This window comes from Elgaria multicarinata, chromosome 6, assembly GCF_023053635.1.
Source record: "Elgaria multicarinata webbii isolate HBS135686 ecotype San Diego chromosome 6, rElgMul1.1.pri, whole genome shotgun sequence".
In the NCBI taxonomy this organism is placed as follows: Eukaryota; Metazoa; Chordata; class Lepidosauria; order Squamata; family Anguidae; genus Elgaria; species Elgaria multicarinata.
Genome location: NC_086176.1, coordinates 92,172,211 through 92,193,039, shown reverse-complemented (window position 1 = coordinate 92,193,039; position 20,829 = coordinate 92,172,211). Strand labels below are relative to the sequence as shown.

The following is a 20,829-nucleotide window of genomic DNA, read 5'->3' as shown; positions in this document are numbered from 1 at the left end:
ATAATATCCAAACTATGAACATCCCCTGGAGCACTGTTAAATCCATTATTACAAAATGGAAAGAATATGGTACAACTGTGACTCTGCCTGGAGAAAGCTGTCCACCAAAACTCAGGGATCGGGGGGCAGGGCATTAGTCAGAGAAGCAACCAAGAGGCCGATGGTAACTCTGAAAGAGCTGGAGAGATCCACAGCTGTGATGGAAGAAGCCATCCATGGGTCAACTATCACCTGGATTCTCCACAAAGCTGGTCTTTATGGAAGCGTGGTGAGAAGAAAGCCATTGCTGAAAAAGAATCCATATCCAGTTTAGAATTTTTGGACCTTAGTGCAAAACGCTATGTGTGGTGCAAAGCCAACAGTGCTCATTGCCCCGAGAACACCAACCCCATGGTGAAGCATGGTGGTGGCAGCATCATGTTGTGGGGATGCTTTTCATCTGCAGGGACTGGGAAGCTGGGCAGAATTGAGGGCAAGATGGATGGAGCCAATTACAGGCAATTCTAGAGGAAAACTGGTTTCAGTATTCAAGGGACCTGGGACTCTGGTGGAGGTTTAGCTTCCAGCAGGACAATGACACACAGCTAAGGTTACACTGGTTTAAAAACAAGAACCTGAATGTCTTAGAATAGCCCAGTCAAAGCCCAAACCTCAATCCAACTGGGAATCTGTGGTAAGACTTCAAAATTGCTGTTCACCAATGGTCCTCATCCAACATGACAGAGCTTGAGCAATTTTGCCAAGAAGGGCATATATCCAGATGTGCAAAGCTGACTGACTTACTTAAAAAGACTCACAGCTGTCATTGCTGCCAAAAGTTCTTCTACCAAGTGTTGACTCAGGGGGGTGAATACTTTTTGTTTACTTAACTTTTGTGCCACAGAAAATATTTTGTTCCTTCAAATTGTTTTAATTCCAGGTTGTAACACAACAAAATGTGAAAAAGTCAAAGGGGTGTGTGTGAATACTTATGCAAGGCATTGTATGACTTAGTGAATGGAGGTTAGATATTTAAGACACAATATCCTGGTATTTCTTGTATTTTGGCCCTCCCCCTTTGCCCCTGGCCCTTCCTACCACTCAAATTACACCACTGAGATTTTCTCCAAAATTGAATTTGGCTCTTGGGATGAAAAAGGTTTCTCACCCCTGATTTAGGGACAGGTTTTGCTGCATAACCCTCAGGAAGTGGACCTGGGATAGTATATACCCCCACCCATTCCCCTCTCCCCCTTTCCCCATTATCTGAAAAAGCTCCTGAGCTTGGCCTTTGCCCTGGTCATGTGGCACAACAACCCAAATCCGATGCTTTGCTGCTTCTCTGTATTCAGTCATAAATATGGTGGTCTCCCTCTTCTGTACAGCTGTAGTTAGCTTGTGATGTTGTCAGCTAAAGTAGTGGCTTCCCCAGAGGTTATGATAGTGCTCTTGAAGGTTTTCCCACCATGGGGCCAGTATAGCTGGCCAACCATGTGTGTGATGGTATGTAGGCCATCCTTTAAGAGCAACAGTTACAAGTGAGCAATGTTGCTCTGTGACCCAAGGTTTAAGAAACACTACTCTAGAAATAGAAACAATGGCAATGTACTCTGACTTGTCTGTCCTGGTTGCATTTTCTTTCCATGCTGTCAAGATACATCTCATGCTTTTCTTCCACAAAGAGCTGTGAAAAATAATAATAAAAAAGAATGATTATTGTATCTTGATGTTAGATCACAAAAGGACCACACACACCATACTTCCTTCAAGGAATGTTATTGTGGCCAGTAGATGCTTGTTAAAGCTGAAATTCTTCAGATTGTTCATATTACAGTATTCAAGTATTTAATTTTCATGGATGTGTTTAAACAGGTGAAGGGGGAAATGTTGTCACTGCAGATTAATTATTCAATTTTATTGGGGACATATTTGACATTTGTAGTTTAATGTTGGTGTCCATAGGAATGTTCCTAAGAACACATTTTTGCTATATACGTATGTAAATAAGATATGGGCCATGTCTCATGACATTTTTACATGGAGCATTGTGCTGAACAGGTCCGTCCTGCTATAACGTTTTGAGTACATGTCTTAATAAGCTTCTTACCTTGTGAACAGTCTGCTTCTTAAAACACATGCTCTGCTGATAGTAGAAGATTAATTAAAGTTAACTTGTTTATCTTCATCTCCCTTAGGTGTTGAGAGGCCAACAATACGGTAGGAGCTGTGATGTGTGGAGCGTTGGCTGTGCTGTTATAGAAATGGCTTGTGCTAAACCCCCCTGGAACGCAGAGAAACATTCCAATCATCTTGCTTTGATATTTAAGGTAAGTTGATATGTCAGAGAAAATCTTCAGAGCCCACAGTTGGAGAAATCCACTGGGAACTTTTACTGCACAAGCACCTTTGAAATAAATTAGAGTTGCCCAAGAACATTTTTGCAAGTTTGTCAATAGGACTTGGGATGGAAGGAATTTGCAGTAGATCATGGCCTATGGGGCAAAGGGATTGCACTTGAACAGCATGGGACCCTGTGTGGTGTTCTTGTTGTTTTAATGGAAGGCTTAGGTTGTCTTATATTTTAAAAGCATCCTATTGCTTTAAAAAATACACCACTCTAACATCCCCATCTTCAGAGGAGGGCACCATGAAATCAGTGTATGGGGAAATGTAAACATCACTGTGTAAGATAAAGGCGAACACATGGTAAACAATGTAAACCAGATTGCAGGCAATACAACCAAGAGGTATTTTTGTGTATAGATCCTCTCTGAGAAGTCTTGCTCTTGTCTGCCTCTGGAGTTCAGGGGTGTTGTTTGAGAGAATCCTGAGGGTAACTTGTATTTTCTGTTTGGTTTGTAGATTGCCAGTGCAACTACAGCTCCATCAATCCCACCTCATCTGACTCCAGGCTTAAGGGATGTGGCGCTTCGATGTTTGGAGCTTCAACCTCAGGACAGACCCCCGGCAAGGGAGTTGCTGAAACACCCTGTCTTCCGCACTACGTGGTAGTTCTGTAAAAGTGGGGGTACACTGAACATGATGCTACTGAATATAGAACAGTGCTGGTCTTCCTGTGCAGTTTTGCATTGCAGCATGTATTAACTGCTCTGCTGGCCTTAATCATACGTTATGAGGACTTGAGGTCAGTAGAGGACCTATACTTAAGTATGTGACTGACAAATCGAGATCTTTACCTAAGCTCAGTATGCAACATTTCACAACTTGTGCAGAAATATGTAAACTGTGCCTTTCTCAAAGATCTGGCTCTCGGCAAATGGAAAAGCAATTCCTCTTTTAAATCTGCATGATTATTTAGTGGAAGAAGTGATTTTTTAAAATTTTATTTTGGAGCACTTTTTCAGCATTAGCAGCTGAGGGGCTCAGGAGCCATTTAAAAACTGCAATCACTGTTCCATTTCACACCATGAAAACATCAGCAGTTTGGGCTCTAGAACCCAGTTTAGTTTGTTTTCATCACTTGTCATAAAGGAAGTTCAGTGTTTGTGCATTATATTTTCACGAAACTAGTTCTTTAAATGGAGAAAGAAACTTTGGATGGTTTTAAAACCATGTTTTGCCTTCCCAAGAGTCACTGTTCATGGCAGTTGTGGTTCCCTGTGCATTTTACTTGCTATCCATGTAACTTCTTTATGGAAGTTATAGTTCTGTGCTTTCAATTTTATCCTTTGTTTCGTATTCAGGGAAAAATGATTTTTAAAACACACCCAGAAGAGCTAGAACTAGGTTCAAGCTCAATATTGCTGGATCGCTTGTTATAAGAGACTGTGATACAGATTGGTTTGAAATCTGGAATAAAATGCTGCCCTTGAGTCAGTGACAAGATGTGTTGGAGGGGGAAATGGGCAATTGTTTTGAATAACGGAACTTGCAACCAATGCTCAAATAAACTGTTGGGTTTTGGAGCCTTTTTCATGTCAAAATTCTCATGGTAAAGCTGTGTAAAAAAGTGTAACGTGTCATGCCTGCTGTCATTCAGCTTCCATTCTAGTCCGCCTTTGATGGGAGCCAAAGCTTTACCTCCAGTCTTACTCTCAGTTTAGCACTGTATTCATGTTCACTGTTGTTCCTTTGCCTGCTGTTTTCCTTCTGCCATACATCATCTTTTTACAATTACAATTGATAATTATGCAATTGGACAATATTTTTTAAAAGGGAAAGGGTACCACTACATCTCTTTTTAAAAAGAAAAATGTACAGGAAAATGAGCTCGGACTTGAACAAAACAGCCCTTAAACATAATGTGAAGAACTGCTTCACCAAGAGTGCAAAACTACTTTTTAGCAAATATTTAATTGTTCCATGATTTTAAGGGCAGGCTTCTGGATACTGATGAATGGAGTATTGAAGGAAGATGGCAGCTGTTCTTTTGCTTTTTAGCGAGTCTTTTTGAAATAAAGTACTGATTGTGTTTAATCAACTTTTGTTAAATAACTGTTCCAAGTTTTAACTCTTCAGAAGCCAGTTGAATTATTGACCGGAAATTGGTTATGCTCAAAGACTCAGGACAAACTAAATAAGCTATAGTGCTGTACATTTTAAACAATGTACCACTCACAAATTGGAAGCAAATCAAGTGAAAAGTTTACAGCAATGATCATGCTAGCATTAATTAAAAGCAATGTCATTACATGTGGATGTGTATTTCTTCTTGAAATGTTACATTCCTTTGCTTTTTGAAGATTGGCAGACTTTGAAGAGTTAAAAACATCGAAATGTGAAGTTTGGTAGCTCTGTTTTTGTATTTGACTTCTGTTTCTTGACAATTTAGAATTTTTCATTATTCTAATCAGATTGTTTCCAAGTCTCTTGTGTGCAAGCTTTAAAGGATGCACTCTTGCCAATTCATGTACTGGAAGATCTGTTGTCAGATTAATGCCATTTCTGACAAAAATGTCAATTGTATAAACTGATGAACCTCAGCTAATCAGTATTACCTTTTAGATCACCATGTCTACCATATATCAAACTCAGACTGCCTCTAAATGTCTAAAAGCATTGTTTGAGTTTGTTTGCATTTCCCTCAGCTTGCTGGTAATTGTGGTGTTTTTTTAAAAAAAATGCAGATGTAATGTAATCTTATTTTCTTTGGATCAAAGCTGGACTGAAAATCGTATTGTGTAATTATTTTTGTGTTCTTAATGTTATTTGGTACCTAAGTTGTAAATAACGTCTACTGCTGTTTATTCCAGTTTCTACTACCTCAGGTGTCCTATAGATTTTCTTCTACCAAAGTTCACTTTCACATTGAAATTATATTTGCTATGTGACTGATTCCTAAGACTTCCGGGGCTTAAGGGCTAACTTCTATTAGCACCTTACTGTGCAAGTAAATTTTAAAGATCTCTGGGTTAAGAAAATTTGGCTTCATTATATCCTTTGTTATTTTAAATATATCAAGATATTTTAATTAAAAGTTTTTACCCCTTTGAACCAATTTTATAGTATAATTTGTACCTATTTTGGTGGTTTTGTCTTTATAGTAAATAAAAGATTTTGGACAAAGGTTGTCCTTTTTTATGGCAATGAGCTGCAACAGTACTTGACATTCACGTATACATTTATTTGTGTTAACATATCTACTACAGTCAGCCAGAAAACACAAAGTCTGAAAAGTCACTTTTATCAGCTATTTATGTAGGTTTTTTTAAAAAAGCCTGTAAATAAGTCTTTAATCCCTTTCCTCTATTTCTTGGCCATATAAAAATGCCTCATGTTTAGGATTTATTTAGCTCAGTTTCAAGTCTGCTTCATCGTGTGTTTTTACCTACAGAAACCTAGAGCACAATTTACCAGGTTTAGAGTTAAATATCTGATCCTTGAATTAGGACTGCACAAGTTATTTGTGCCTCTTGTCATTATCATCCTATGTGATTAAAAAAATTAGGCACACTTCAGGAAAAAATGGGGGGTGGGAACAGTTGAAAACTCATTTCTGTCAACTGTTAGGAAGGCTAAATCCGCCACAGGACTTACTGTCATACTATCCAATTCCCCACCCACCCCTCAATGAGCTTCTAGCTGGGAAATGCTGGGCACATTGGTACCTCAATAGCACATTCAAGACTACAGTGTGTTGCCTATGCTTCATATTTATTTATTTATTTAGAATATTTATATACCGCTCCCCATTGAAAAAATTCAGAGCGGTGTACAAGGTAAAATGAAAATAAAAACAGAATAAAACAGTTAAAACAAAATTTAAAAAGAAGCAAAAATCAGAAATCCAAGGCTGCATGTTAAAGAAAGGCTTCTTGGAATAAAGATGTTTTCAGGAGGCGTCGAAAGGAGTACAAGGGTTGATAGAGGGTGATATATGCAAGGCTTGTGTATTCAGGGTTTTTTGAAGTCCCACCTGCCATTAGTACTCACACAATGACCATTCCCAACTTTCACACTGGATAAATATAGCATGAAGGGCAGAAAATGCATCTGGATCAATCTTTGTAGATTGTTACAAGATTTTTGACTGCTAGCTGCTTAACAACAGCAACTAAACATCCTCCCTCTCCACTTCCCTAAATTATTAATTTTTGTGAACCGCCCAGAGAGCTCCGGCTATTGGGCGGTATAGAAATGTAACAAATAAATAAATTATACTACTAAAGTGAAGAAAACTTGGGTTAATCACGAGTGGATTTTTGTGTGGAAGGGCTCTGAGGTCAGTACTCAAAAAAAATTATTGGGTTTAAAATTCTTTAGTTCTAGGTCTTTTGCACCATGCTCCAGATGATGGATCTCAGTGTTCTAGTAAAAAGAACAAAAGCTGATCCCACAAGCCTGAAGTCTGCCCACGTCTGAAATATAAGGCTGATTTCACAAGAAACTTAGCTTGTCTGATAGAAAAACCCCTTTTAGTGATTCCTTTCAATACAATGTCATCCATAAATCCAGCCTAAATCCTTTGTTGCTCTAAGAGGAGTCTAAAATCAAATATTCCTATAACTAAGTTAAAACAGTTCCTCTACTTTCCCACACAATTCCCATCCCATCTCAACACTGGGGCATCCAAAGGCGCTAACAACAGCATAAGCTAAAAACTACAATTGTGAATATCCAAAAGCGGCAGATAAAACTGTTTACAAGTTCAAGGATTTTGGTTGCTAAAATAAAACATTAACTTCATATTTGTTGGGACTCTGCTACGTAAAACTGAAATGTTTAGACATGTTCGGTAAAATATATAGGTAGGAGGGTATTTTTGCCACCTGATGTAAATATTCTCAAGTTTTAACAATCATCCATGCTGGAAACTTTCCTGATTCTGCTGTGCTTTGAAAAGAATAGTATTTCTGAATTATCTGGGTTCAGCTGCATACTAATGACCAACTTTCAAATTCATAAAAACATTTTAAAAATATGTAGTTAATGAAACTACTACTACTACTAATTTATTTATTTCTTACCCACCTCTCCCTTTGGATCGAGGTGGGGAACAACATTAATACAAGAATCAACACATCTTAAAAATTCTTGATTTAACATTCATTTGAGTAGACCTGCTGGAAAAGGCTAGTCTTCAAAGCTGTCTTAAAACAGCACCCTCTTGCCCATGTACCCTAGCAACTTGTGTAGATAGGCATACTGCCTCTAATACTGGAGGTAGCATATAGCCAACAGGACTAGTAGCCATTGAAAAGCTTCTCCTGGAATTTGTCTAAACAGAATAGAAAATTGCCTTTGAAAGCTAAGCACATTAAAGGCACAACCCTATTGATTGGACCCTCCAAGACTGGAAGCCCCTGAACCTGGAAGCTTCTGATCATCCAATGCAAGAGAAGCAGCAGAAGAGGTCTTTGCACTCCCCATCCTCCCACCCTGTATTTTTGGCTTGATGAACTTTTTTGCCTGTCTAGCAATGGTGCTTCGGAAGGGGAAGGAAGGAGGCTGGTATAGGCTCAGGAATGCTTGTATCCTAGCCTCTCTAATCTCCTTTCCTCTCCACCCACCAAAATGTCCCCTTTCCCATTCCACCCCCACCGAGGTTCTGAGGGTTGAATCTACAACTCCCCCTTCTGAGATCAGAGACTGACTCTAACCTTAAAAGGGGAGAGACCCCAGCATGCTAAGGCCCCTTAGACAATATCTGGGGGTGCCATAGGATTGTTCCTTCCATCAATAAAAGCCAGTGATATTGGTTTTTAAAAGCAGAAATGAGCAGTTAAGCTTGTCCTAGACCTAGACCATAGATAGTAGAGGAGATTGTATATTTGAAAGTTCCCATGGGTTTGTTAGGGGAAACCTTTCACCCAGAAAATCCTAGAATGGTAGAGAGAAGGTTAATTTTGGGTGTGCAGGATTCATTTTTAAAAATGGTGCGTTTAAATACACAATACCCCACCTGCAGCTTAAAGTGGAACACCTCATTAACAACATATACATTCAGCAAAACCATATTTTCCGATTGGCTGTTGTTGAATGTATAAATTGATCCTAGCTGATTAAAAGTTTTGTAGGACCAGTTTTGCTTGCCTTGCTGCTACTGCCTCAACAGTGGAGGGAGGCTGGACGGTGGAGGGAGGCTGATAAAAGCTGTTCAAGAAAGGGGGGAGCTTCTTGGCTGATAGAAGCAGCCCTGCGGGGAGCCTTCCAGATGTCAGGATTTGCCCCCGCCCCTCACCATTCCAAAGTCCCACCGCTAGCCGCAGGCTTCCCCAATATTTATAAGCGGTCCTTGTATACCTCTTTTAAAATCGCTACACCTACTGTACTGCTTCTAACATCCAGCCCGATCATATACACCAGCCTTCCCCAACTGGTGCCCTCCAGATGCGTTGGACTACAACTCCCACCACCCCTCCGCAGCTCACATCTGGAGAGCACGAGGTTAGTTAGGGAAGTATGATAAAACACGTTTGCTCGAGAGTAACTATTTCGGTCAGTGGGTCTTACAACTAAGAAAGCACGCCTAGGACTGCTGCCCAAATCCGCCACGACCAATACTTGTTCTATAGGGGAGCTGGGGGCCGTTCTGAGGCGCCCACAAAGCTCCCTCGGAAAGGCGTTCGGAGCGTGAGCTACAACCTGGCAGCACGCAGGACTCCGTCCAGACCTGGAATAGGTTGCTCCAGGCGTCCTTTGCTGTAAGCGGTCCCCCCATGAAAGTGTGCCTGAACACTTTGGTTCCGCAGCCTGGCCCTGCAGATTTCCTCCTCGCTATCGTTCTTGACAATGGGGGTGGGGTGGGGTGCGGTAGGGATCTAATTGTTTGTTTGTAGAAATATTTAGGGGGCAAAGAAAATTTAGGAGGGGCAGCCCTCCCCCACCCCGGCCACAGGCCCGAGTCCAGACACCCAGAGGGCACTAGATTGGAGAAGGGTGCTATGCACGTTTCCTCCAGAGTAGCTACTAAATCCACTGCTGGTCTGCAGCTGTTACAAGCAAACTCCTCAGCCTGCCTTTCGCTCAAATTTGCCAGGGAAGAACGGAAGTTACTTTCTCCAGGAGTGGGGTGGATAGATGAGTAGCTGTGTTCATCTGCTACAGCAAATCACAGGCGCGCGGGGTCTTGTGGCATCCGGAAGCTAACAGTTGTTACTGTTAGTGTGTCTCGAGAGTCCCGCCGTCCCTTCTTTCGCCGGCCGACAACTGCTCCGAAGCCTGCCCAGGGCTCTAGGTGACCCCCGAATTCGAGCGTGCTGAGGAACTGGCACAGGCGATGCTTTGGCACCCGCGCTCGGGGAGGAGCTGCGGTGCCCGTCAGGCTCGCTTTCCCTTACCCTCCTTCCTGTGCAAGAAGAGGGCGAGCCATGCTGAGAGCCCTGCGGAGGCGCTGGGAGACCTACAAGTACCGCTTCGTGCCATGGATCGCGCTCAATCTCCGCCACAAGCGCAGGTGAAGGCAAAACGAGGAGCACTTTCCCGCTGCTCTGTTCTCTCCGGGTGTCAGAAAGAAATGGGGCGCCGTTTGTGGAGAGTTTGTTGGGGGACTAATGGTGCAATCCTATGTATGTTTAGACCAAAATAAAAAGCCCTAAGATTTCCAGCATTCCCCAGTTAGCCATGCATGGCTGACTGGGGAAAGCTGAGAGTCATAGGACTTTTTTTTATTCTGTCTAAACATACATAGGATTGTACCCTAAGTAGAGTAGCCAGCCAAGCTACAAGGAGAGACAGCAACCTGGCCTGGTTTGTTTCCCTTCGTGTTGTGTGGTAATTGCCAGGATTATTGTGGGCATAAAAGCCACATGTTCAGTTGCTAGGATTTTGCAAATGACTGTTGTAGCTCAGAGTGGGCAATTCATTGGCCTCCAAACATTTTGGACAACATAGCCAATGATGGGAGATGATGTGAATTGTAGGCCAAAACATCTGGGGAGACACAAGTTGCCCACCCTTGTAGCTTGTGCATCCTCAGTAGACTGGGGTGGCCCAACTTCCTCACTGACTGGGTGCTGAGAAACCAACATGGTGCCCTGGCAATAGGTAACTGTGGGAATTGCTCTCAAGGCCAGGCAAACCTGCATGGATGGTTCCTCCCTTGACCTGTCCCAGGCCCTAAAAAGCTTTTCCTTCAAACTCCCCACCTGCTTCACTTCAGACTATATGTGATCTTAACAGATCTTCAGATTCTTCACAAAGTGTGTTAGTAAACTGATTGTTACAGTTTGTAGCTACATAAAGAATATTTGGTACTGGTACGGTGAAATTGGTTGTATGTATTATGAAAATGTTCATGGAAATGCTCCAGGTTTGAGCAGGCCCTGGATGAAGTGCCTTCTCAGGTGGGGGAGGTTTGCTTGGTGGAATCAGCCAGCATCAGTGCAGAACCCTTGGTCTACCTTCCATTTAAATTCCCCACCGTGACCTGGAATGAAGCTGCATTAGGGCATTATAGGAAATTATAATGATGGCTAGACCCAGCTGCTCAGTGCTCCTGAATCCTGAACTGGAAACGTGTTCTTTTTAAAAGGGGAGGCACTCAGCAGGTATCAACAGTGGGCCTTGCCATGGTGCTGGGACCCCAGCAGCTGCCTGAATATGCCAGATGTTGAACATGGGCCTGCAGACACCTTCAGCAACATTTTCTGTCTTGGTAGGCTGCAGGGTGGTGGTGGAAGAGAAGTTGTGCGCTGGCATTTTGTGTGTGTGTGTGTGTGTATTTATGTGGCTGTAGCTCAGTGGTAAAGCCCTTGCTTTGCATGGAGAAGGTCCCAGGTTTGATCCCCAGCATCTCCAGGTAGGGCAAGAAAACCTCCTGCCTGAAATCAATGTTGAGTAGGGTGACCATATGAAAAGGAGGGTGACCATATGAAAAGGAGGACAGGGCTCCTGTATCTTTAACAGTTGTATTGAAAAGGAAATTTCAGCAGGTGTCATTTGTATATATGGCGATCCTGGTGAAATTTCCTCTTCATCAGAACAGTTAAAGCTGCAGGTGCCCTGACCTCTTTTCCATCTGGTCACTCTAGTATAGCTCCTGCAGCTTTAACTGTTGTGATGAAGAGGGAATTTCACCAGGTTCTCCATATAGACAAATGACACCTGCTGAAATTCTCTTTTCTATGCAACTGTAAAAGATGCAGGAGCCCTGTCCTCCTTTTCATATGGTCACCCTAATGTTGAGAATACTGGGCTAGAAGGACCAATAATTTTACTCAATAAAAGGCAGCTTCCTTTATTATGATCTTTCCCTCTCACTGACACAGTTAACTTCTACAGTGGAAGAGGGCAGAAAGCAATGGAACTCTAGTGGACATATATACACTCACAATATTTTAAAAAGGTTTCTTCCAAAGGCAAAATGGAGCCAGTGATTTATTTGAGACAAGTACTAGATGGAAAAAGAGAGACTGCCCCTGGTGAATTGACACAGAGCATATTATTATGTCCACCATGTGGAAGCCATTGGAATCACCTCAGTTTAGCAGCAACAGCAATACATGTGAGACCATAGCACGACTATCCTGATTACATGGAGAATTCCCATGCTGTGTAGAGTGGGTGGTGTTGAGGTGTAAGGTCTCCTGTGTGATGATGGAGGCAATCCATATGGCATATGTAGTTTCCAATGCAACATCCTGATTTGCAGACCCTAAAAGCTGTTAATAATTATCTCCGTGCTGTGAAAAGCAGCACTTGTTCATTTCTGCAAATCAAACTGATGGTAAAACGGCCAAGAGGAGACCACGCAGATTAATTTTTGGTCAGTTTCATTCCATAATGTCATATTGCCAGCACTGAGGCACTGTCACTAATGCATAAAGCCCAGGAAGAAAAATCTAAATCCTGATAAAATTATTAGTGAAATTCCTGTTGACATCAGCAGAAGAAAGGTTTCAGTTATAGTTTGTGAATCACAGTTCAAACAACTCTATTTTGCCACATTTTAAAGAATGTATTGTGATAGGCTGACTTCAGTTTTTAATAGTTGGATTGACTTTTGCTTGATAAACCTTTATTCGTCAGGACATTATTTTCCCAGTGGGGCTAAATGTCTGCTCTATATGGTTTCTTTTGTTCCCTATTTTGTCCTCAAGTCAAAACCCCATATATATATGATGGATGAAGGCACCCTCCTTCAGAGACACTTTGAAATTGCTTCTCAAGAGGAGTGAGCCATTCACGCTAAAAATGAGATTTTGTATTGTATAAATGGCAATTCTACATTGGCTGCAGTATGGATTAGGTCTAATTTTTATTTTATTTTTTCATCTCTAATTTCTGTAATAATAAACAGATGCCTGGAATGAATACAAGTTTAAATTGAATCTTAGTTCTCTGGGGGAACCAATAAATATCTCATGCCGAATACTTGTGGTTTAATGATCTCATCATAGGCTTATATACCCTCAAGGATAATTTATTATTTTTAGTTAGTATGTTTATGCTCGTTGTTTTAATTTAGGAGAGATTTCAGTTTTTATATTTTAAAAAATCCTTCTGACTACTTGTTACAAAAACCAATCCTGTAGGTGATTTTCTTTCTTTCTTTCTTTCTTTCTTTCTTTCTTTCTTTCTTTCTTTCTTTTTGATAGACTCTTTTTCTTCATCCAGACCTGATCAGAGTCATACAAATGAGAATTAAGTGAATGTTAAGCCACTTACTTCCCTGTCCTCTCCATTTCAATTGTGGTGTCAGCAGGACTGATTTTCTTCTGCTACTTTTCTTAGACCAAGAAGCTCTCAGGTTCAAAGCAAGCAAGACTTTGGAGGTGGGTGGGGCGGAGGGGAGACACAGAGAGCAGTGTGTATATAGCTATTCAGACCATGCCTCAGACCAGGGTATTCTGAAGGCATATGAAGCAGCCACCTTGCCAAAGCCTGGGTCTGGTCAGTGCTTGGAGGGGAGACTAGAGAACCACATATAGCCACCTTGCGCATACCATGGTATGACTGCATTGTATTTTTACATCAGCTGATCCTGGTGGGGTGGGAGAAATGGTTACTTGCCACTGGCTTCTGGTGACAGGCAAATAGCAATGCTCTTTCATTATTGCATTGCTCTAGGACAGCCTTCCCCAGTGTGGTGTCCTCCAGAAGTTTTGGACTCCTCCTCTTCCCAGGATTCCTGACCATTGACCATGCTGCTGAGAGTTGAAGTCCAAAACATCTGGAGGGCACCAGGTTGGAGAAGGCTGCCCTAGGCAGTGTATAGGAATGAACGTTGTGTTTAGCATATTGTATCAAAATTATGTCCACATTTTAAAGATATGTTGGCCGTGCTGTGTTAAGACTGTGTTAAGATCATCATCATCATTTTAATAAATCTTGATTACAAAAGCAACCAAACAATATTGGTTGTAGTGATCCACCTCCGTTTATAGCATTCCAAAATGCCTCAGCTCTGGTGTTTATATGAGGTCATCTTCTTTTCCTGTTTCAGAACTCTGCGGTTTGTCCCAGAAGAATCTAAAGACAAAATTGTTTCTGATGAAGATGTCCTACAAATGCTACTGAAAACATTTCGAGCTTTATTTGTAAATGACTTGGGCAGACAAATGTTTCTTCTTAACTTTCTTCCAGAAGTTAAATCCAAATACCCAGCACTAGAGGCAGCTCAGCCCGAGACATCCAAAGTAATGGATGACAACCAACAGAATCAAATCATCTTCAATCCAGAAGACATTCTGCTTAATACATTAGGATTCAGCATTACCCGAAAGGCCAGTTCACTGATTTCTGCTGGAACAGGAGTCTTTGTAACCAAAGGTTTTGTTCCAAAAGGAACAGTTGTATCTATGTATCCTGGTATGGAAATAATGTGTTTTCAAATTGGTGAATGTATGAAGCTGTCTTAGGTTGAATCCATCTAACTTAGTATTATTGACACAAACTGGCAGAAGCTTTCCAGGGTCTTTCACAGCCCTACTTGGTGTTGCCAGGGATTGTATCTAGGACCTTCTGTGTGCAAAGCAGGTGCTTCAACATGGGACTCCAGCCCATTTCCTTCATAGGGCTGAGCAGGACGAAGCCTTAGTTTGTTCTGTTCGGTAGAACTATTCTGAAATAGGTGAGGGGTTGCTATGTTCCACAGGGCTGTAGTGACTAAAGGCACAATCCTATGCATGTTTAGGCAGAGAAAAGTCCTACTGACTGGGGAATGCTGGCAGTTGTAGGACTTTTTTCTGTCTAAAATGTGAATAGGATTGCAGGGGGACAATTTAGTGCTTCTGGGGAACCAGAAATGAACAAAAATGCTCATTTCAGGAACAGGTCAGGTCAGCAGAGCTCACATAAGGGAGCTCCACCAACCTGCCACAATCAAGGAACAAGTGTTTCTGCTCTTTTCAGAGCTTCCTCTGGGAAACGTTAAATTGCTGTTGTGCAAGCAGTGGATCCTGCTCATGCAACGGAATCACTGGGCCTCCCTGCTTGTGCAACAGAATCGGTGGAGGCATAGGTGCTCCATTGGATTCCACTGAAAAATAATCCAAAATTAGGGATGTACAGATTGTGAGAAATCAATTCCGTCTGTGTTTTGTGGATTGTCAGGCACCTTTTGTTCCACCATATGCCCATTGATGGAATTTGATTTTTCAGTTTCTGAATTTGTGAAAATGTGCAAGTTCCCCCAAAATGTACATTTTCACACTTTAGCCTAGAGGAAAAATCACATGTTTGGCCAAGGTGTTTTTTTTTTAAAAAAAAAATTTTTTTGGAGTATTTTTCTACAATGAAATTTACACAAACTTCCACAGACTCTGCTCGATGGGAAAAGCCGGTCCGCTGCGGATTCTGTGGGTCAGATTCATAAAAATTTGAATTCATTTGATTCCATTGCAGATTTGTTCAACATCCTTATGCAAAATGTCTGTAATCTGGTGCTATGGGGGGGGCGGGGAATGGTACAATTTTGCCCTCCTGAAAATTGGAGGCTTTTTTAAAAATGTCACTGCTTCTGGAAATACACATAGCCATGTTTTTCCAAATGCTTGCTCCGGAGTAATCCCATATTTACACCAAGCTGAAGCAGTTTGGTGCCCACAGCCTTTTATATCTATGAAAATGTTTATATATATTCTTGGTATTCATTGGGGATATTTGTGCTGACCATGACTGCTTAATAAAGCTGTCCTGTCACTAAAGTCTAAAATAGCGACTTTTGTCTTAAACAGGTACAGTCTATGAAAAGTATGAGCCTATATTTTTCCAGTCCATTGGTAATCCATTTATATTTAGATGCATAGATGGGGTGCTTATTGATGGGAATGACAAGGGAATATCAAAGGCTATATATAGGTAGGTACTTGATAGAAAAATACCAAATCCAATGTTTGATTCTTTGTAAAACTCCAGTCATTATCAAATGGTGATGTTATCTGAAACCAAACAAATTTAAAGTTGTCTATTTTAGCTTTTATGTGGAATAAAAAGTTAGCAACCAGAGTTTGGGCAAAACTATTTTCTGCCTGGTTTGCAGATACCCTAGTTTTTCTTGAGCAGTGGTGGAGAACTAGAACAGAAATTTGCGCGATGTCACAGGTTTAGCATTGTAATGTCTCAGTTTTGTATTTCTCTCTTTCAAGAGCCACCAAGCTGAAGACAGCCCACCAGCTGTGTATTATGGCCTGCCAGGAGTTTGACAGCCTGCTCCCCCAAATCCCCATATAGCGTTCAATAGGCTATATTTTGTTTGCTATGTTGCACATTCCGTAGATGCTCAGATCCAAATTACTACTTATGAGTATTGAATAGGATTTATGAATGCTGAATGTTACGGGCCCAACAAATAGATTGAATTTGCAGATGGGTGTATGCTGAGTGCCGTTTTTGGCAGAAAGGTGGGATATAAATGTAATAAATGGGAAGTCTCCATGGTTTTTTGAGTAGGTGCATATAATCACCCAAAGAGCAGTCAAATTAGGGATATATGTTCTGTTTAATACTATAACTTCTTTCAGATCATGCAGCAAAAGAGATCAACTTGGTCCATTGAAAATGAGTGATGTCTTTTGGCTTACGAATAGGGTGCAGAATCCACTGGCAGTGGGGCAATATGTCAACAACTGCTCAACAGGTAAGTAGAAATGTTTATTTTCCTAGACTAGATCAGGATGTGAAGTTTCCATGGACTCAACGATGTCCAACTGGAAGATAAACCTCAAGCGCAATGCTACCATGCTTACAGTGTTGCTTGCGGATGCCGTTTCTGTGAGTGTTGGGACCCATTTTTACACAAAAGGAAGTGACACCTGTCCATATGGTTTCATCAGGACCAATATTAATTCCTCTATCATAGCTGCATCCATGGGACTGCTCCTCCTGGAGAGTTTGAGAGCACCTGAGTCCTCTTATTAGGATGGGGTAGGAATGGTGAATTTAGAGGTGATGATTTACTTCAATAAAGCCAGAGATATTAAAAATGGAGCCACTCTCAGTTACTGAGTCTTATCTCCTGTTAAGATTCCCCCCTTCTCTTTTTCCATCAGACAAAGCAGCCAATGTATGTTACCAGGAATTTGATGTACCTGGATGTTTTCCGATAGAATTGAAACAGTATCTTCCAAACATAAACTACAGCCATGAAATACAGAGGTGAGGCTGAATAAGATACTTTGAATATATTAGGACTGATAATTTGAATATGCAAATATTGTCAAGTAGGTCAAGCATTTAAACATTAGTTTTTCAGAACTGTAATAAAGAGAAACTAATTCGTATTATGCAAATACAAATGAATGTGCATAATAGTCTCCCCAATCTTCTCCTTTCCCTGAATATGCAATCTGCAGGCCCCTGAGATGTGTTGTTCTGGTTGCTCTCCAAAACATCAGGCCAGGAGAAGAACTTTTCTCAAATTATTACACAATTATCAGCTGAGCTGGAGGAACCGTTGATTGGATAGATTTCGACTCCTAAGGTATTTATATGGAATGCATACCAGGATGGGGACGTTGGTGCATCCTTCTAACAAAAGAGGAATTAATGACCAGGTATGCCATTAATGTATATAAAGGGCTGGTTCACATGTATCATGGTTTAATTAATGCCATGTTGCATGACCCATGTATGCTGTTGTCTCTTTAAATATGCAGCCTCCAATTGGCCCAACTGTAGATTGCTTTTTTATGTGTAAACCCAGACACTTTGGGTTGTTCATGAGTAAAACAACCCAAAGTTAACCTATGATCAGCACTCTAAAGCTTTCTCCTCATGAGAAAGACAGAAGTTCCAAACAAGGCGGTCGAAAGAGAACTGAGGAGAAGGGCGGGAACCCTGAGTCATCGCAGTGGATGGTGGTGGGGGGTTCCCCCAAAAAACATTTGCCTCAGCTATAGAAGTTTCCCAAAACAAGCTCTGTGCTGGTGCAGAGCCCATATGTGTGATGCACAGTGTCCACAAAGAAAAACTTTGGGTTGTTCAACCCATGAACAAACTAAAGTGTCTGGGTTCGCATGTAGCATCTTACAATCAGACCAATTGGAGACTGCGTATTTAAAGAGACACCAGCATGTGACCTAGCAAATCTTGGGTTAATTTACCCAAAATTTGCTGATGTTACATGTAAAGCAGGTCAAAGTTAGATTGTTAGTGAAAAAAAGCCAAGGGCAAGGGGTGGAACCGGAGAACTATCTTAGAAAATATTTATTTGTTTTTGCCAATGCGTTTCGGACTTTTGAAGTCCTTCAGGGCAATCTAAAAGGAAAAATATAGTAAAATATAATATTTACAAAAGTAGTGAATTGTGAAATCATATATGCTCATACAATATACTTCAAAAAACTTTAGAATACATTTTAAAAAGTCATCAAGATGTAGAACAATTCATATAAAAATGATTAAAACATAATAAAAGTACTAAACCGAAAGGTATATTATATAATACAAAGGTAAACATACTTACTCAAATGAAAGCATAATTTCAATTTTCTCCAGAGCGAAATGGTCTCCTATGTGTGGTGAGTTACAGAAGAATGTCAGGTATATAGAAACTAATAAGCAATTGAGAACAGCTGTTCTTCAAAGCAATAACGCCAAATCAAGAGATTCATTTCTATTTATTTGCTGGTGTTTTTTAGGGTTCTAAACAATATAAGAGCCATACTGAATCGGACCTAGGGCCTATCTAGTTCAGCATTCTGTTTACACAGCGGACAATTAGCTACCTGTGGGAAGCCCACAAGTAAAACATGAGCGCAATAGCACTCTCCACTTGTGTTCTTCAACAACTGGTATATAGAGGCACCCTGCCTCTGATCCTGGATGCAGTATACAGCCATTAGGACTAGTAGCTATTGATAATCTTATCCACCATGAATCTGTCCAATCCCCATCGAAGTTGGTGGCCATCAATATATCTTGTGACAGAGAATTCCATATGTGCTGTGTGAAGAAGTCCTTCCTTTTGTCTGTCCTGAATCTCCCACCAATCAGCTTCATGGGATGTCCCCAAGTTTTAGTATTATGAGAAAGGGAGAAAAATGTTTCCTTATCCTCTTCCTCCACACCATGCATAATTTTGTGTACTCATTTCCCCTTACTTGCCTTTTTCCCCTAAGCTGAACAGTCCCAGACATTACAACCTGTCCTCACAGGGGAGGTGCTCCAGTCCCCCTGATCAAGCTCTTCTGTTTTGGCACCAAACTGAAATTATATCATTAAACTTGTAGGAGACTTGTAAGCTGAATTGTTTACATCTAACACTACATAAATTGTTGTCATATCTGGTCACCCAATTCTTCTTTTATCTACTTAGGCTGCAGTTGTGAAGATGGCCAAAGGGATGGTGAAGGACCACAGGAAGTTGCATAATTACTGTTTCATCTGCTGAGATTTGACAGCAGCACACTTACTCCCCTAGAAGAATCTGCTTGTACACCAGAGCAAAGCTAATGGCACGGACTGAATCAGAGGAAGTCAGGAATGGCCTTGGACCCACAGAATCCAAAGACTCCCTTGTACCTCTGACTCCCCCGCTCCCCACCGCTAAAATGGCCCTCAAAGTTCACACTGTTAATTCCCCTTATTGAAATCAATGTAGACTGGGGATAAGAATGAATGAATAAGTGGTCCCAGCTACTCTCCTGCACAGTGAGTTGGCAGGGCTTTAGATGTGGTGGGTGAACATCCTGGAAGATCTTCATATTTTCTGATTCTTCTCTTAGGCTCCAATCTCTATACCCACTCACCTGGGATTCAAGTCTTGAAGTGTGCCAAGCACTGAACACAACGAGGTTTACTTTTAAGTGGACTTGTATAGAAATGGATTTTGCATGTGGAAGTTGAGTAGATAAAAAAATGTCTCCCTCTGCAATCTTATATTATGGACACAGGCATTGGGAGCGGAAGAGAAAGGTCAGCCTGTTTATAGTGGTTGCTGCTTTTAAGGAGCACTGACAGTGATTAAAATCCACTATGTAGCATAAACCTAGAATGTGATCTCTTGGTTTTTCAGCATTGCCATTCACTAAATAGTCAAACATATGAGTGCACTGTAGCCTATGACAGGGGTGGGGAATCTCTTTCACAGCCCAAGGGCCAAATTCAGTTTCAGAGAAGTTGGGGGGGGGGCACATTGCAGTGCTGAGTGGGGCCAAAGATTAAAGCGATGGGCCCCCAAAATACAAGCATATTGTAACTTCAAGTTCTTACTGCCAGTAACCAAGCCTTAAGAGATGTGTTTTAAGATTTCAGAATTGGGGGGGGGGGGAAACTGCTCAAAGGGGGGGACCACCATATTGGTAGTTGGGGCAAAGAGGGCATGGCCTTCTGGAGAACTGTACAGATTTGGCCCTGGGCCTAAGATTCCCCACCCCTGGCCCATACCTGCAAAAAAAAATGACTAGGCACAAAGATTACAGTTAGTGTCTGACACTGTAAGCACTAGAGCTGAGGGTAGGCAACCTGGAGCCTTCCACATGTTTAGACTACGGCACCCATAATTCCTGATCATTGATTGTGCTGACTGGGAAGGATGGCCTATCCTAGCTCTAGCAGTATTCACAACTGCCAGGTTTGGTGGTGGTGTGAGATTCAAAACTGTTAAATGGTATGGAAAGGGTGAATGTTGTACCTACAAGTGGGATGATGCTGTTGGAATGCACTGGGTCAGCTCACCAAACAGCAGCAAATCAGAATAAAGTTGCCACATAGATCTCATTGGAGTACTTGAGTATTCCCTAGAAATTTGTTGTACGTGATTAGGCACTTTGGGAGACCAAAGTAGTTCTCTTGCCTAAGGATGGCCTATTTCCTCCCATTATTCCAAGTGACACACACTTCCCATATCCGAGTGCAATGGTGATAATATAAATGTCTTAATATTCCATTTCCATTCCTTATTGGAGACTGAACTTCTGAAAACAAAAACTCAAGAACTCTTGTGTCTAAAAATACTAGAGTGACAAATAAATGTTGCAGAGGCATGAAAACTTTCACAGGAAGAAA

The 20,829-nt window shown here is 41.3% G+C and overlaps 2 protein-coding genes across 4 annotated transcripts in view; both read left to right on the top strand.

Moving 5' to 3' along the window:
- MAP3K1 (mitogen-activated protein kinase kinase kinase 1) overlaps window positions 1-5,505 on the top strand; it is a 64,563-nt gene extending 59,058 nt beyond the window's left edge. The window contains exons 20-21 of the mRNA XM_063128779.1: window positions 2,175-2,306; window positions 2,842-5,505. Coding sequence (XP_062984849.1) covers window positions 2,175-2,306; window positions 2,842-2,991 — 282 coding nt within the window. The 3' untranslated portion in view covers window positions 2,992-5,505. The remainder of the gene's footprint in view (window positions 1-2,174; window positions 2,307-2,841) is intronic.
- Window positions 5,506-9,585: 4,080 nt separating this feature from the next.
- On the top strand, window positions 9,586-19,816 carry SETD9 (SET domain containing 9). Of its 3 annotated transcripts, none has more exons than XR_010025554.1 (7): window positions 9,586-9,835; window positions 13,826-14,190; window positions 15,558-15,681; window positions 16,344-16,459; window positions 16,872-16,977; window positions 17,175-17,375; window positions 19,139-19,816. XR_010025554.1 is itself a non-coding variant. In XM_063128057.1 (7 exons), the coding sequence occupies exons 1-6, from the start codon at window positions 9,750-9,752 to the stop codon at window positions 17,260-17,262; spliced, it is 885 nt and encodes a 294-aa protein (XP_062984127.1). In that variant the 5' UTR covers window positions 9,586-9,749; the 3' UTR covers window positions 17,263-17,302; window positions 19,139-19,816. The 3 variants fall into 3 exon arrangements, 2 of the variants coding, with proteins under 2 accessions (XP_062984127.1, XP_062984128.1); XM_063128057.1 differs by having other exon boundaries at window positions 17,175-17,302; XM_063128058.1 differs by having other exon boundaries at window positions 9,750-9,835; window positions 13,966-14,190; window positions 17,175-17,302.
- Window positions 19,817-20,829: the final 1,013 nt, after the last annotated feature.

Excerpts from the sequence above, each read along its gene's own strand:
- SETD9 (XM_063128057.1), top strand. The coding sequence starts at position 9,750 with ATGCTGAGAGCCCTGCGGAGGCGCTGGGAGACCTACAAGTACCGCTTC. Across the intron at positions 15,682-16,343 it reads ATATCAAAGGCTATATATAG|ATCATGCAGCAAAAGAGATC; the intron begins GTAGGTACTTGA and ends AACTTCTTTCAG. Across the intron at positions 16,460-16,871 it reads TGTCAACAACTGCTCAACAG|ACAAAGCAGCCAATGTATGT; the intron begins GTAAGTAGAAAT and ends TTTTTCCATCAG.